The sequence below is a fragment of the Carassius gibelio genome, chromosome A19, assembly GCF_023724105.1.
Source record: "Carassius gibelio isolate Cgi1373 ecotype wild population from Czech Republic chromosome A19, carGib1.2-hapl.c, whole genome shotgun sequence".
NCBI lineage: Eukaryota > Metazoa > Chordata > Actinopteri > Cypriniformes > Cyprinidae > Carassius > Carassius gibelio.
Genome location: NC_068389.1, coordinates 25968508 through 25984633, shown reverse-complemented (window position 1 = coordinate 25984633; position 16126 = coordinate 25968508). Strand labels below are relative to the sequence as shown.

Here is a 16126-nt window from a genome sequence, read left to right as displayed (position 1 = left end):
TTTCTAAAGGATCATGTGATAATGATCCTAAAAATTCAGCTTTGCATCACAGAAATAAATGATAATTTAAAGTATAATAAATTTAAAAACGATTATTTTAAATTGTAATAATATATTACATTATTAATTTTTTTCTGTATTTTTGATCAAAGAAATGCAGGCTTGATTAGCAGAAATAACTTCTTTCATATATATATATAATTTTTTTCAGAAAGCATCTGGACTTTTATTGGGTAATTCTCAGGAGCGGAAGTGCGGAGTCGGACGGTATTGGGTGTGTGACGCCAGTAACCGAAACTTCCTGGTTGTCGTGCTCCACCTGACGAAACTGGAGCAAAATTCACACGAAAACATAACTGTCTGCTCATATTATACAACAAACTGACATCCCATCACTACATCACATCATCTTTGTGAAAGCAGAGGGAGAATTCATAATTTAAAGTAGAGAAATCAGTCGAGCGCTGCTGGAGGATCCGAAGAAGACGGTGAGTGTGGATGGATTTGAAGACGAGGCATTTGTCCGAAAATATATCCTCCGTTTGTAGTATTTGAGAATTAATTTCTATAATATTTAAAAGTCCTGTCACAAAAAATAAATAATAAAATATTTCGGATTTAGTTGATAGTGTATTATGGTAACGTTATTTTATTTTGTTTATATCTCTGTGATAATGTTGTATTCATTTAAATGGTTGTTTATTTCTTTGAGCATATTCTGATATTAGCTTTATTTTATTTATTTTTATTTAACGCGGACACACAAACATCATATTCATTATTTTAGAAAATTTGACAAATTTGAAAAAAAATGTGACTTTTTATTTAAAGTAGGTTTGTGTTTTTGTATTTTCTATTCATATTATAATTTGTTTTTCATTTTAATTTTAGTAATTTAGTAGTTTATTTATGTATTTAATTATTTTGTCAATGAAGCTTTTATTCGTTTTATTTTTGATATCAGATTAATAATTTAGGTACATCAGCTTAAACTAAAGGAAAATGTGATATACTATCTTGGCTAATAGCTGAAATAAATTAAGTTTAAGGGTTTTTTTATGCTTTGTTTTATTTCAGTTAAAGTTTCTTTCAAGTGACATGTTTTTTTATTCAGTTATCTGTTATAACCCTGCTTCTTAATGGTCATTATCTATATTAAATTTGCTGACAGTGCATCCTCTGCTTTTAAATGTCTGACAACAGTCACATGATCGAAATTTTGTTATAAAAACTCTGCTTTTTAAAGCTGATTGCAGAAGCATTACTACTGTAACTGAAACAGTAGAGCAAGGCTTGCAACACCATGATCATGAGTTTGATTCTCTGGAAATGCATGAACTTCTAGATCTATACCTTGATAGATAGACAGATATACTAAAATACAGTCATGGACAAAAATATTGGCACCCTTGGTAAATATGATCAAAGAAGGCTGTGAAAATGTAAGATAATAAGAATTTAAAATGGGGAGAAATATCATTTTCTCTAATACACATTGGCCACAATTAACGTCACTCTTTTATTCAATACTTGAAACCTTCCTTTGACAGTTTAACAGTCTAAATGTTCTCCTATAATGCCTGATGAGGTTAGAGAACACCTGACAAGAGATCAGAGACCATTCCTTCATCCAGAACCACTCCAGACCCTTTAGATCCCCAGCTTCTCTTCTTCAGTTCACTCCTCTCATTTTCTGTAGGGTTCAGGTCAAAGGACTGGAATGGCTAGCACAAGCTTGGTTTTGTGTCCAGTGACCCATTTTTGTGTCATTTTTGAGGTTTGTGTTTAGATTATTGTACGGTTGGAAGATCTAAACATGGCCCATTATACGATTTCTAACATTAACTTCATTGTACACATGGGATATTTTTTATCTCTGTGTTCACCAAACCCATCTTTAGTGTTTGCTGCTAAAAATCTCATCTTTTAGTTTCATCTGACCACAGAAGCCAATCCCATCTGAAGATCCAGTAATGGCTGATAACTGAATATGCTGGAGTTTGTTTTTGGATGAGCTAGGATAATTTTTCTTGTATCCCTCCCAAACAACATATGGTGATTTAGGTGCTGTTTCACCATTTTATAAGGTTTTCTGACCACGAGACACAAGTATATTCTGCAGTTCTCCGGCTGTGGTCCTTGGAGAGTCTTTAACCACTCAAACTCTCCTCCTCACCGTGCATTAGGACGATATAGACACACGTCCTCTTTCAGGCAGTGCATAACATTTTCTGTTGATTGGAAATTGTTAATTATTGTCCTGATGGTGCAATTGCGAATTTCCACTGCTCTAACACTTTTCTTAAAGCCACTTCACAAATTTGTGAAGCTCAATTATCTTTTGCAGCACATCAGAAATATATTCTTTGGTTTTTCTCACTTTGATGGATGATTAAGGGAATTTGGGCTTTGTTTTCCCTCTTATTTATATTTATTTGATCCATGGCTGGATAATTTCATGTTCATAAACACCCTGGAGTGCTCAAAATTGTGAATATGAATGGAAATATACTTCAGAGATATTTTACTCATAAGAATTTCTAGGGGTGCCAATAATTGTGGCCAACGTGTATTTGAGCAAAACATTGATTTCATAATGATATTTCCCCCCATTTTAAATTCTAATTATCCAACAAAAGGTTAGCTTTTTGTCTTTAAAAAAAAAAAAAGATCAAAAGGATTAACAATGCAGATTAATTTCCACAGCCTTTGATCATATTTACTGCTGTTTGCTGTTATTTGCTGTTATTTTTGGCCATGACTGTAACACTGGTGTAAGTCACTTTAGGAGATAAAATGCATGAATGTAAATGACCTGACTGGCTGATGTGTGACCCGCAGGTCTTTCAGTCTCTATGTAGGAGGATGAGGGTGTTTGCCGGTGGGAAGGATGAAGAGTTCCCCAGCTAACCGCAGTCGGGACATCGAGCGTCAGGCAGGCTATCTGCGCCCAGAGCACTGCGCACCGCCCCCTCCACAGACACACTCGGCCGACGACATGTGGTTCATCCGGGACGGCTGCGGCATTGTGTGCGGCGTGATCACATGGCTGCTGGTCTTCTACGCCGAGTTTGTGGTCGTCTTCGTTATGCTCCTGCCGGCGAAGAATGTGGTGTACAGCTTCATTAACGGTGCTGTGTTTAACGGACTGGCCTTCCTCGCCCTGGCATCACACTTCAGAGCCATGTGCACCGACCCGGTGAGACACACACACACACAGCAGTCCTTATCAGGCACAATGTGACACATATGACACAACTCCAAGAGGAGAGCAGAGTTCACACTAAAAGAAACGATAACAACTCATAACATAAATTTACATAAACAAATTTATTTAAGTTTTTAGGTATATTTAAATATTTTATTATTATTATTGAAATTTATATATATATATATATATATATATATGTATGTATGTATGTATGTATGTTTGTTATCATCCCATTTTTGTTTGTAAGAAAAAATTATATTACATTTCATATCGCAATATATATTGCAGAAAAATAAAATATCGCAATGTAATTTTTTCTCAATATCGTGCAGCCCTAGTAAGTATATATATATATATATGTTGTCCTGGAGCACAAAATTTTAAGTCTTAAGTCTCTTGGGTATATTTGGGTCAAAATTATTGATTTGCTTTTATGCCAAAATTCATTAGGATATTAAAAAAAGATCATGTTACATGAAAATATTTATTTCTATATATATTTCCTACTATAAATATATTAAAACTTAATTATAGATTAGTAATATGCACCACTAAGGACTTCATCTGGACAACTTTAAAGGTGCTTTCCTCCATATTTAGATTTTTTTCTCCAGATTTTCAAATAGTTGTATCTCAGCCAAAGATTGTCCCATCATAACAAACCATACATCAATGGAAATATTATTTAATCAGCTTTCAGATTATGTATAAATCTCCGTTTTGAAAAACTGAAACTTAAGATATATTACATCTATAATTCTTGGTGTGAATGGGTCTGTGAACTCATATTTCAGTTAGAGAATTGCAGCCAATTGGATCATACTTGATGTTTATAGGTGAAGTATGGAATTTCTTTGCCTTTTGTGTCACTAAATTTAATTGGCAAAAATAATGACTATTTTCATACAGAATTAAAACGGTCCCTTTTCTGTGATTAGTCAATCATACTGATAGCCCCGCCCCAAACTCATGTGATTGGTCGAATCAGAAGTTGATGTGTCGCCGCGTGACTCAAACAAACAAGCGTCAAACCACCAATGACTGACTTACACAGACTCTGAACATGAAACTGATTAATTATTTGATGCTAAATGGCTAGGAAACAGTCATGCACCTCAGGAGCTGGCGTTTTGACTCTCTCGCCTCTTCCTCTCGCCCCAGGGAGCCGTTCCAAAGGGAAACGCCACTAAAGAGTTTATAGAGAGTCTGCAGCTCAAGCCTGGACAGGTGGTGTATAAATGTCCCAAATGCTGCAGCATCAAACCTGATAGAGCTCATCACTGCAGGTAACACACACACACAGCATCAAGAACTGAATCATAACTGTGTGATCTTAAATACAGACGCAGGTTTCTGGAAGTGTCTCATTGTAAGTGTGTGTTTTCTCTGTCTAGTGTGTGTAAGCGCTGTATCAAGAAGATGGACCATCACTGCCCTTGGGTCAACAACTGTGTGGGAGAGAACAACCAAAAATACTTTGTGCTCTTCACTGTTGAGTTTCATGTTATTTCAGTATCATTGAGATACTTCATTTCAAATTGTTCTTATTTTTATATTTTCAGTTTTCATTTAAATATTAGTAATATAATTGTAATATTTATTTAATTCTGTTTAATTGATTAACGAGACATACTGTTTCATGTGTCTTTTACAGATGTACATTGCTTTGATTTCTCTTCATGCTCTCATCATGGTCGTTCTCCATTTTGTCTTCTGTTTTGAAGAAGACTGGGCAAGTAAGTGTTTGTTTCTGTTTTAATTACCTCAGTTTGCTGCTCAATGATTGGCTGCTTGTGTTGTAACAGAGTGCTTTGATTGGTTGGCTAGTTTTTTTTAAAAGCTTTCTGTTTCCTCTCCTCAGAGTGCAGTTCATTTTCTCCTCCGGCAACTGTCATCCTCCTCATCTTCCTGTGCTTTGAGGGTCTCCTCTTCCTCATTTTTACCTCTGTGATGTTCGGGACGCAGATTCACTCCATCTGTAATGATGAGACTGTAAGTCTTCTGAATATAAAAAAAGACCTATCAAAATAACCACTGCATATTAATCATGATCCAAACAAAGGTGCTGCATACATGCAACATGAGCAGTTTTCAATCTAAATTAGATCGCATAATTTCTACATTTGAAACAAAGACAGAATGGTTTGACTTCAGTTTTGTGAAACCATACTTAAAGAATATCTGCATGAAACTGAAACAGCTGAAGAGCTGAAGGAGATGCAGATTCACTGTCTGCCAGCAGGTGGCGCTTACAGCGTTTCCTTAGTTTCAGCTGTAAACAAAGCAGCGCTGCATTTATTAACTTTAATATGCATTATACAGCGGCAAGATAAAAAGAAAAAAGGCCATAAAAATTGTTTATAAAGACCGTAATAACTCCTGCAGCTAAATGAATCGTGATTTATTTAGCATCTCCACTAATTTGAATCGTCACATGTTTGGATGGACTTTCAACCGGCTCGCAGTTAATCATTACATCCCTACTTCAACATTACCCGAAGAAAGCGTTTAGATGGATTCAGTTAAAACTGAATCTTAGAAATCATCTGATCAAACTCTCATTCTTCATTATCTGAGAGTGTGAGTCTCTCTGTTCGCAGGGAATCGAGCAGCTGAAGAAAGAAGAGAAACGATGGGCCAAAAAGTCCAAGTGGATGAACATGAAGGTGGTGTTCGGTCACCCGTTCTCTCTGGCCTGGCTGAGCCCGTTTGCCACACCGGATCACGGGAAGGCCAATCTCTACCAGTACGTGGTCTGAGACGGCCGAGCCGACAACCTCACCTCCTCTGTCTCTACACAAACATCTCTTTGCTTTTTAACTCTGTCTGCTCTGAAAGACCTGACTCTAGTAGGCTCTGTCCGCTCATCGAGACACTGACAGCCTCGGAGAGTGACACTGATGCACTGTTGTAACGAATCCCACACTGTGAACGCTGGCATATACAAAGTACGCTAGTGATGAATTGGATCTAGTCACCCGGTGAGATTCTAGAGGCCTTGACCATGAAAGCTACTAGCCATCACCAGCCGTGGAAAATAACCAGTGTTTCTTGTTGGTGTGATTTGATTTTGTTTTTTTGATTGACGGATGCCTTTACATTCACTGGATGATTAGGAAACGCCTTTTCTTTTTGCGCTCATGCTGTTCATTCTCAGAACGGCTGCTGTACCGTGTGAGGAATCTTTCGTTGCCAAATTTGATTATATTATGAAAAGTTAAATGACACAAAATCTCCTTTTTTCCTTTCTTGATCAAAAAGAATCCATAACTCGCATAACACTAATGGGTGAATATCATGAAAACATGTCTGGGTCATATTCCATACCAAAATCTTTTTCTTTTCTTTATTGTCATTGTGACATTATATTCATGTCAATTAAATACATTATACTATCTAATTTTCATTATTGTAATTTTCATTGTATTGTTATTTTTTTATATTTTTTTGTAATTCTCACATGCTGATTCTCAATACTGTAATAGTAATTTCTTACTGAATTACATCAAAAATACACACAATTTTTGCATTACAATAATTATAGATTTTCATTAAATACTGTCTTCAATACTATTTTATGAAACTATTCTCAATTTTAATAAAAGTCCTTTTTACTTAATTACATAAAAAAGCCATCAAACATTTACATATTACACGTGTATATATAGTATTAAAATGTTAAAAGTTTTTCATTAGTATTAATACCTGTGCATTTTGCTTGAAACTTCACGTTCATCTTTTTTTCCCCCGTGGATTTTGGGATGAAATATGATGTTTTTGACATGTTTTATGAGATTAATCTAATTAATCTATGAATGCAGTAGCTTGTTACAGGCTTAGAAATACATTTGTGACTGTAATACGAGGTTTGCAACACTTTTATCCGTTCTCCAGATGGTTTCCACTGTCTCTCGACGGTGGCACCCATGGGTTTCTTGCGTTGTGGTTCAGTAACGGTGTCACTACAGTATTTGAGCATGAGCTCGGTCTTCCTGTATCCAGACGGCTGCTGTCTTCGTCCTGTGCCTCCTCAGGGTTCACATCATGCTCTTATCAATCCTGCTTCTCTTCCAAATTCAGCTCGGACCATCAGATATTCACCGTCTGCAGCCTCGAAAGCCTTGAAACTGTTGAGGTTTTCAGGGTGTTCTCTGTCTTATTTTATCCTTCAGCACAATTCTGTCCGCTCTTGTGGTTTGGTGGCTCCACTTTGCTGCTTATGACTGAAGGTTTGTTGGTTGGATTTCAGTGCATTGAAGTGTTCACCGGCTCTGCTATCGGACCGATATTATCCTTCGGGTCTGTACGGGTCGCTCATAATCACTGTCTTTTTAATCAATGCTTTATGTTGTGCATGTATTTTAAATATATCAGTATCTTAATGCATTTGTGGGTGTTTCGGGTTACTTTCACTTCGAAAGTCAATTCAATAAATTTCTCTTTCTGTTGTTTTTCCATTGTGGTGAGTCTACTTTGGATGTTTTTGCCAGAGATTAAAAAAAATAAAATAATAATGACATTTTATCAATCGATACAGACTTCTTACCTGCAATTCCAAGGAAAAATTCAGAATTCGGAGAAACAAATGCAAATTGTGAGATATAAAATCAAAGCTGCAATTTTTTTTTTTAATTATTATTCCAATGGGGTTAAAAAAAATTATTATTATTCATTAGAGGAAACAATCTTCCATACTCTACAGATTCAAACATCTAAAATGATTTTATATCAGTTTGAGTTTCATCTAATATAATTTCAATTAAGAAATTGTTTTTGTATTTCGCTCATTTGCCTTCAGTAATTGATAACAATAAAAGAATCGCACAACACTTTATATCAGTTCAATGAATCTCTCAAGTAGAAGAGTGCTAAATAATAAAACTATTTACACATGTATAAATGTGGCCTGTTATTTATACAGTGACAGTTACATAAGTGGATGACATTTGCTACTGTACATGAATGAGACAGATATTATTATAACATGGTGGTTGAATTTCTTTAATTGATCTTTTCATTTACTTTGAGTAACAAATCATAGCAATTTGAAATCCAAGTCAAAAATGTACAAACTGGCCCCCAATGCATAATATTTACTTATTTGGTGCTAAATAGAAATAAATGCATTTGTTCTAGTAATAGTTCAGACAAAAATGACAATTCCTGAAAATCTACTCACCCTCAGGCCATTGAGTTTGTTTCTTTATCAGATCAGATTTGTAGAAATGTAGCATTGCATCATTTGCTCAGCAGTGGATGGGTGCCGTCAGAATGAGTCTAAACAGCTGATAAAAGCATCACAATAATCCCCAGCACTCCAGTTCATCCATGTAAGAGAAAAATGGTGTGTTTCTAAGAAACAAATCCATCGAGACATTTAAACTTCAGCTAATTGCTAAAATACAATTCTTCTATCCATAATAATTGGTTTTCCAGAGGAAAAGTTATTTTAATTTAGTTATATCCATGTTAAGCACTGTTTACAACCAAAACAGTTCTGAACAAATATGTGGGTGGATTTTGATGTGAGAAACAACAGGATGGACTATATGAACACTGGAGGAAGTGTTATTATGGATTATGGACTCATAATTTAACAAGAAGCAATGGTTAAAATTTCTTGATGGACGGGTTTCTTACAAACATGTCGCTTTTGGCTTCACAAGTCATTGCTGGACTTGAGTGGTGTGGATTACTTGTGGATTATTGTGATGTTTTTATCAGCTGTGACGGCACCCATTCACTGCAGAGGATCCATTGGTGAACAAGTGATGCAATGCTGCATTTCTCCAAATCTTTGACCATGAAGAAACAAACAATCCAAATCTCGGATGGCCTGTACATTTTTAGCACATTTCTATTTTGGGCTTAACTGTTTCCTTTTAATCATAAAGACACAAAAGGAATGCCCACATAAAAGGCAAATAATTCATACTTTGATAATTAACATTTCAACACACTACATTCTATGGTAACAGCAGTTATTAAGTGTAAATTTAGTTTCATTGTTCAGAGGTTTGTTGACAGAAAGTTAACGTATATTCCTCAACAGATGAATTCTGACAAACTCAAACATTATTTGCAGGTGATTATATTTCTAAATAAACACAGCGGGATGCAGGTTCTCAACATTAAACACAGACGGCATCACATTGCCAGGGACGAGTGGACATGTGTAATGCATTTGGTCCATTTTTATTTTATTAATATCTACCATATTAAGCTGCTCTGAGTCTCTGTCTGGTTCATGCGCTCAATCGAGACCCATAACACAGGAAGAACTAGAATAATTCACAGGAAGTACAAGACCTTGACCTCGCCCTTGAGCCCCTTCCAATAATGACCTAAACCTGCTCAAGTGTCCTGGAAGATCCAGATAAACCAGGTGCTTTAACAGGGTTTCTACCTGCTCCAGGTGGTTTGGAAAAGAGCTACAATGTTGCAGAAAGTCAACATGAAATCAAACCCGACTCCAGGTGCTTTCTTTCTTCATACATGCTACTGATCTTATAGTGCACATTTTTACAAACAAGCTAAATGATCTTTCTTAAAGTTAAATACGGAGTACCAACTGTTTTGTTTTCCAGCATTGCATCATCCTGGAAAGTTTCCGTGTGTGGGGCTGAAGAACAGGTTTCGGTTTGTGTTCATTCTTACAGCTACAGAAAGTGTCTTTGCTCTCACATCACTGGATGTTTGCATGCATAAGTCATGTGGCATATTTGGGAAAAGCAGCTTCTGGTAGAGAACGTACAATGCCAACATTTGGAGAGGTTTGGTGTTATTATTGCACGTCGTGCTCACAGTGCTGCAGGAGAAGGGAGGAAACGCATGCAGGAACCACAGCTTTAATCGATATCTGACCCTCTGGAGATGGAAGGAAGTGATGTCATAGTGGGCATGAAACATAACAATAGTCAGATTGAAGGATCACTTGCTGCAACTAGAAATGGAAATGTGGGCCAGAGAGTGAAAAACTACTTTATTTAATTCAATTTATGTATTTGTTTGATTATTTATTATTGATTTAAGTATTTATTGGTTTGTTTATTTATCTGTTTGTTAGTCAAACATGGTTAGCTAACTAAATCCATTTACCATTCAAACATAAGCTTATTTTATTTCAGCTAGTCGCCAACGCATCATTTTCCATTTTCATTTAGTTTAATCTGAAGTAGCAAAATAAATAAAAATGAATAAAAATATACATATTTAAAATAAATTAATTTTTAACTAAAATTAAAATGGAAACCGAAAATATGAAAATAAACTCGAATTTCAAAATATTAACGAAAACTACTAAAAAGTTCGAAAAGCAATGATATTAATGTTTTATATTAATGCACAAAACCAGTCTGAAGTCTTAAGGGGTATATTTGTATCAATAGCCAAAAATGCATTGTGTGGGTCAAAATTATAGATTTTCCTTTAATGCCAACAATCATTAGAATATTAAGTAAAGATCATGTTCCATGAAGATATTTTGTAAATTTCCTACTGTAAATATATCAAAACATAATTTTTGATTAGTAATATGCATGGCTTAGAACTTTATTTGGACAACTTTAAAGGTGATTTTCTTAATTATTTATTTATTTTGCACCCTCAGATTCCAGATTTTCAAATAGTTTTATCTCAGCTAAATATTGTCATAAAAAAACATACATCAATGTAAAATTGACCCTTATGACTATAATGGTTTTGTGGTCCTGGCTCTGATATGTTTATTAAACACACTGAACTCATCTAACAATGTTAACGCGCCGTGACATCATTCTCTCTTGCTGTCGTGTGATTGGGTGAGGTTGGGCGACGTGTGATGAAGCACCAGAAGACCAGAGAGAGTAAGAGAGATGCCCACCCACCACAGGGCCATGTGCGTCTCCCCGAATATTAGCTGCCCCAGAAATGCCTGTTCAGCAAACACAAAATGTACAACAAGCAGAAGAGTTGGAACTCAAGACCTCTATCAGATTTAAACAAGATATAATAATAATTATTATTATTATTATTAATTCCTATGCTGAAATTGACTTTATTTATTTTAGGTTAAGCTGAAGTAAAATAACAACATCATTTTAAATCAAATCAATATTTCTAATCAATTGATTCATTTTGCATGTCTTTGTGCAACCTAAGTTGATTTTTTTTCCATATATAGCACAATTAGTCAAACTTTCAAACAAAATAATGTTTTTGAAATTGTAAACCATGACTATTCTAAAACAAACTATTCTAAACCATGTCAGAAATGTAGGATTGTATTATCTGCTGCGAATCGCTTGCTGTTTTCCTCATTTTCTAAGACATTTTGGATAAAAGAGTTTGCTAAATGACTAAATGTAAATATGCAGTGATGATCTATAATAAAATTATAAATTATAATATTTCTGAATTTTTTAAATTTAAGATGACTAGCTAAGGATTTTTTTATTATGAATATTTTTTTAATAATATATATTTTTTAATTGTTCTATTTTGATTACAGAATTTTTTTTGGATGTGCCGTTTTTAGCTGCAATAAAGTGATGAATAATCACTTTTCAGTTTCTTTCAGTTGTCCAAATTGTTTAGGATTTTTAAAATGAGAAATGTTTTAAGATAATTTTTTTTATAATTATTTAAAATAATTCATCATCTAGAAATCACTCTATTATTATTATTATTCATATGTGCATTTTGTCTACAATAAAGTGATAATCACTTTTCAGTTTTGTTCAAGATTACAAGATAAGGATTAGGAATTATTTTTTATTAAATTTTTTAACAAATATTTCAAATATTTAATCAGCTAGAAATCACTATTATTTAGATGTGAGTGCATTTTTGTGAGTGCAATTTTTATCTTATAAAGTGATAAATAATTTATACACTTATATATTTTTTTCTATAAAAAACTTTAAAGGTAAGGATTTTTTTAAAGAATGCATTCATTAAAATTATTATTTTCAGCTAGAAATCACTTTATTATCTGATACATGATATATGAGTGCATCTATAATAAAGTAATAACTACTTTTAGAGATAGATAGATAGATAGATAGATAGATAGATAGATAGATAGATAGATAGATAGATAGATAGATAAAATAATTCATTAGCTAAATTCATCATATGCATAAATAATCACTGTACTACTTTTAATAATGAGGGAAGTCAGACCTTCCCAAACCAACAGCAGTCTGCGCACTGACCTACTGTTAATCAGTCATCTCTCTTCAGGTGAAGCGGTGCTGATACTCACAGAGGAGATGAAGTTGGAGGCGGTGGTGGTCACAGTGGTGCGGGTGGACGAGCACGAGCTGCGGAGAGCTTTGGCCAGGAACGTCCACATCACAGCGTTGCAGGTGAACAGCAGACCTCCACACAGAAGTCGGAGAGGGATGTGCAGCTTCAACACAAAGTGGGCCAGTTACAAACCACTTACCATATACAGCAATATTCACAAGTCATACATGTCTAATGGGGTTCAGATAAATGCACACTGGGTGCGTAAATGTAAATGCTCAATTAGATCATCAAAAGAGCGATTAGAACACGTGCGCACGCCCTGATGAAGGTCACGCGAGTCTGTCACGTAGCAGCAGCATCATCCTACTCCTCTTCATCATCATCATCCCAGCAGATATGCTATAGATGTGTGTGCTATGTGAATCCTAAAAAGACCCTGATTGTGTTTTCAGCAGTGTCTCACTCTCACCCAGTCGCAGGCGCTCGTGTCGTGGTGGTGCGTGAATCTCCTCTGCTCGCCCCAGGTGCGCAGTCCCGTCTCACAGACGCCCTTCAGGTAGTCGGTGCCGAGCGACAGTTTGGCGGAGGAAGACGCGACCGCGCCGAGAAAACCCGCCAGCAGCGAGTAAAGGACCCCGGGAAGCATGACGATCAGATACGAACTCCAGAAGACCCATCACAACTCCAGCACCGCGAGCGAAAACACTCCATCATCAGCATCACCGCTGCGAGGAAGCGAGCGGGCCAGGTGCATGCTGGGAAATGTAGTCCACGCCGCATTTTACGCATTGTGTAAGTGAGAATAAAACACACTCGCTATTTAATTTGACATAAACATTGGACATTTATATATATATATATATATATATATATATATATATATATATATAATTAAATATAATAAATTCAACTCAAATTGTGAAACTGGCGTATCAAATAAACTCAGTGCACACAGACTGAAGTAGTCTTTGGTTCTTTTAATTGTGATGATTTTGGCTCACATTTAACAAAAACCCACCAATTCACTATCTCAACAAATAAGAATTTGGTGACATGTCAGTCAGCTAATCAACACAAAACAATCTCAACATCTCAACAAATTAGATTGCTTCATAACATTTTTAGTGAATTGTTTGCCTTCTGGAAAGTATGTTCATTTACATCTCAACAAATTAGATTGCTTCATAACATTTTTAGTGAATTGTTGGCCTTCTGGAAAGTATGTTCATTTACTGCACATCTACTCAGTACGAGAAGTTACTCGGTATGAGAGACTTCTTTCAAAAACAAACAAATATGCATTCATGCATTTATGAATTGGTTCAAAGATGGTGTAGTGAATTTCTGAGAATTATTTTTCTGTGGAAGGAGAGAATCAGTGCTAATGAGATGATTCTCTATTCTCAGATAGAAACAGAAATCATGACCTTAGACACATCCTAGAGAGACGCTCTCGGATGACTCATCATTCCCATTAAAGATCTCCAACGACATTTAAAGAGCATTTGCACTTTTGCACAATTCCACCCAAGAACTATGACTATAATAAGCGATGTGCGGCGACTTAATGGAGATCAGATTCTGATCTAAAGGGCATTATAGACCTCTCAGTGGGCTGTTCTGATCTTACTGATCTTCTATATATATAAAAGTTTTTGCAAAACTCCTTTAGGATCTTCAAGCAACTTCTCTGAAATCAAGCAAACTGGAAGACAAGCTGCTTGAGGTCATGACCTGCATATTTTCATCTTTAGCAAAGTCTGAAGTTTCTCTCAGAGTCCACGCATATCCCCCCAGAGATCATCTAACGCTGAGACTCTCTCATTAGCACAATAACATTCAGAAGAATGAGCAGCATAAGAGCACAGAGCGAACTCCTGAGGGACAGAAAATCCACCAGCAAGACCGCATGAACAACAGACAGAATCAATTAAAGGTCATCACAGGTCACTGTCTCTGCCGGACCACAAGGATAATTAGTCTCTTATGTGCAAAGAACATGAGGAGTTAATTAGCAGAAATAATGATAGACAGACAGACAGACAGACAGACAGACTGACAGATAGACAGACAGACAGACAGACAGACAGACAGACAGACAGAAAGACAGACAGACAGACAGACAGACAGACAGACAGATAGACAGACAGACAGACTGACAGACAGCCAGACAGACAGACAGACAGACTGACACACTGACAGACTGACAGACAGACAGACAGACAGACAGACGGACAGACGTACAGACAGACAGACAGACAGACAGACTGACAGATAGACAGACAGACAGACTGACAGATAGACAGACAGACAGACAGACAGACTGACACACTGACAGACTGACAGACAGACAGACAGACAGACTGACACACTGACAGACTGACAGACAAACGGACTGACAGACAGACAGACAGAGAGACAGACTGACAGACAGACAGACAGACAGATGGACTGACAGACAGAATGACAGACAGACTGACAGACAGACAGACAGAGAGACAGACAGACAGACAGAAAGACAGATGGACTGACAGACAGAAAGACAGACCGACAGACCGACTGACAGACAGGCAGACAGACAGACAGACGGACTGACAGACACACAGACAGACAGACAGACAGACTGACAGACACTCCTCGTGTAAAGCCTGCTAGAGTTTTGGGAGTGTAACAGGCTTCAGTCGAGGCTCTACTGTCATGCCTTTCTGTTCAGCAGCTCTAAGAGATTCAGTGCTGGACGGGGGACCTAATTTGACGGGAACTTCTCACCTGGAACGACTTTCATTGTGAGCATGTCAAGGCCAAATATAGCCTACATCACAGGCGCTTGCACAGGCAGCACAGCAAGTGAATGACAGTATGCATCAGCAGACACGTCAAAACACTGCAACATCTCACCACACACAATCAGTGCGGCTGATGATTCAAAAGATCATGAATATCATCTGAAAGCAGAATCTGATCTGATGAGCATTTCTTCCATTCCTATGAATTATTCAGATGCCTTAAAATAGAAATCAGAGAACTGCATTAGTGTCCAGATGCCCGCATATACGTGCATTTGCATAAAATAAACATACGTAAACAAAGTGTTATATTCTTATGATAAAGCATAAAACTGCTTGTTATTTCTGTTCCTCATAATACAAGTAGTTTTTGTTTCCCTGGAAACCATGAGGCAAATATTTAACACTATACATACAGTAATGCAGGAGAAGATAGGAGATTATTAGGATTGTGAGCAGATATTAGTGCTCTGATTGTGTGTGTTCAGACATCAGCATGCCATGGGACCACCAACAAAACAACAAAAAAATGGGAAGGATTTCCTGATGTCCAGGTCTTATGGGCTCTTTAACCTCAAAACATCTGCTGCAGCTGTACAGTAAATCACAACTCACCATGTTCTCCAGGACGAGACTCTTCATCTATGCACAGATTAACTGAAATTGCAGCAGGCAATTGTTGCAACAAGCTTCTTTGGCATAAGACTGCTCTATTTAGAAAAAAAATATATAATATTTTTTTTCTGATGAAATTGCGAAATATTGCAATTATTTATCATTATGGGTATTTAAAATAACAACAATAAAAATATACGGTAGTAGTAATAACAATATAGTAACTACAATAACAACAGAAATATAAATATTATTAATAATAATACCAATTATTAGTATTACT

The 16126-nt window shown here is 36.2% G+C and overlaps 2 protein-coding genes across 3 annotated transcripts; one reads left to right on the top strand and one right to left on the bottom strand.

Annotated features, from left to right (window-relative positions):
• The first annotated feature begins 246 nt into the window (after positions 1-246).
• LOC127935746 (palmitoyltransferase ZDHHC3) lies at positions 247-7666 on the top strand. 2 transcript variants are annotated; one of them, XM_052533885.1, is made up of 7 exons: positions 247-488; positions 2862-3199; positions 4373-4497; positions 4606-4702; positions 4866-4947; positions 5073-5203; positions 5812-7666. In XM_052533885.1, the coding sequence occupies exons 2-7, from the start codon at positions 2891-2893 to the stop codon at positions 5968-5970; spliced, it is 903 nt and encodes a 300-aa protein (XP_052389845.1). In that variant the 5' UTR covers positions 247-488; positions 2862-2890; the 3' UTR covers positions 5971-7666. The 2 variants fall into 2 exon arrangements, with proteins under 2 accessions (XP_052389845.1, XP_052389847.1); XM_052533887.1 differs by having other exon boundaries at positions 2842-3199.
• Positions 7667-8101: 435 nt separating this feature from the next.
• Positions 8102-13161, bottom strand: LOC127935759 (transmembrane protein 42-like). Its single transcript, XM_052533905.1, has 3 exons — positions 12912-13161; positions 12456-12602; positions 8102-11123 (listed from the first exon to the last, which is right to left on the bottom strand). Exons 1-3 carry the CDS (start codon positions 13086-13088, stop codon positions 10983-10985), a joined length of 465 nt encoding a protein of 154 aa, XP_052389865.1. The 5' UTR covers positions 13089-13161; the 3' UTR covers positions 8102-10982.
• Between the last annotated feature and the right edge of the window lie 2965 nt (positions 13162-16126).

What these genes read in the sequence shown, in the direction of transcription:
- LOC127935746 (XM_052533885.1), top strand. Translation starts at nt 2,891, where the DNA reads ATGAAGAGTTCCCCAGCTAACCGCAGTCGGGACATCGAGCGTCAGGCA. An exon ending in GAGCCATGTGCACCGACCCG is followed by an intron (nt 3,200 to 4,372) that starts GTGAGACACACA and finishes CTCTCGCCCCAG; the next exon opens with GGAGCCGTTCCAAAGGGAAA. An exon ending in GATAGAGCTCATCACTGCAG is followed by an intron (nt 4,498 to 4,605) that starts GTAACACACACA and finishes TTCTCTGTCTAG; the next exon opens with TGTGTGTAAGCGCTGTATCA.
- LOC127935759 (XM_052533905.1), bottom strand. Translation starts at nt 13,088, where the DNA reads ATGCTTCCCGGGGTCCTTTACTCGCTGCTGGCGGGTTTTCTCGGCGCG. An exon ending in ACACGAGCGCCTGCGACTGG is followed by an intron (nt 12,603 to 12,911) that starts GTGAGAGTGAGA and finishes TTTGTGTTGAAG; the next exon opens with CTGCACATCCCTCTCCGACT. An exon ending in CCTCCAACTTCATCTCCTCT is followed by an intron (nt 11,124 to 12,455) that starts GTGAGTATCAGC and finishes TTTGCTGAACAG; the next exon opens with GCATTTCTGGGGCAGCTAAT.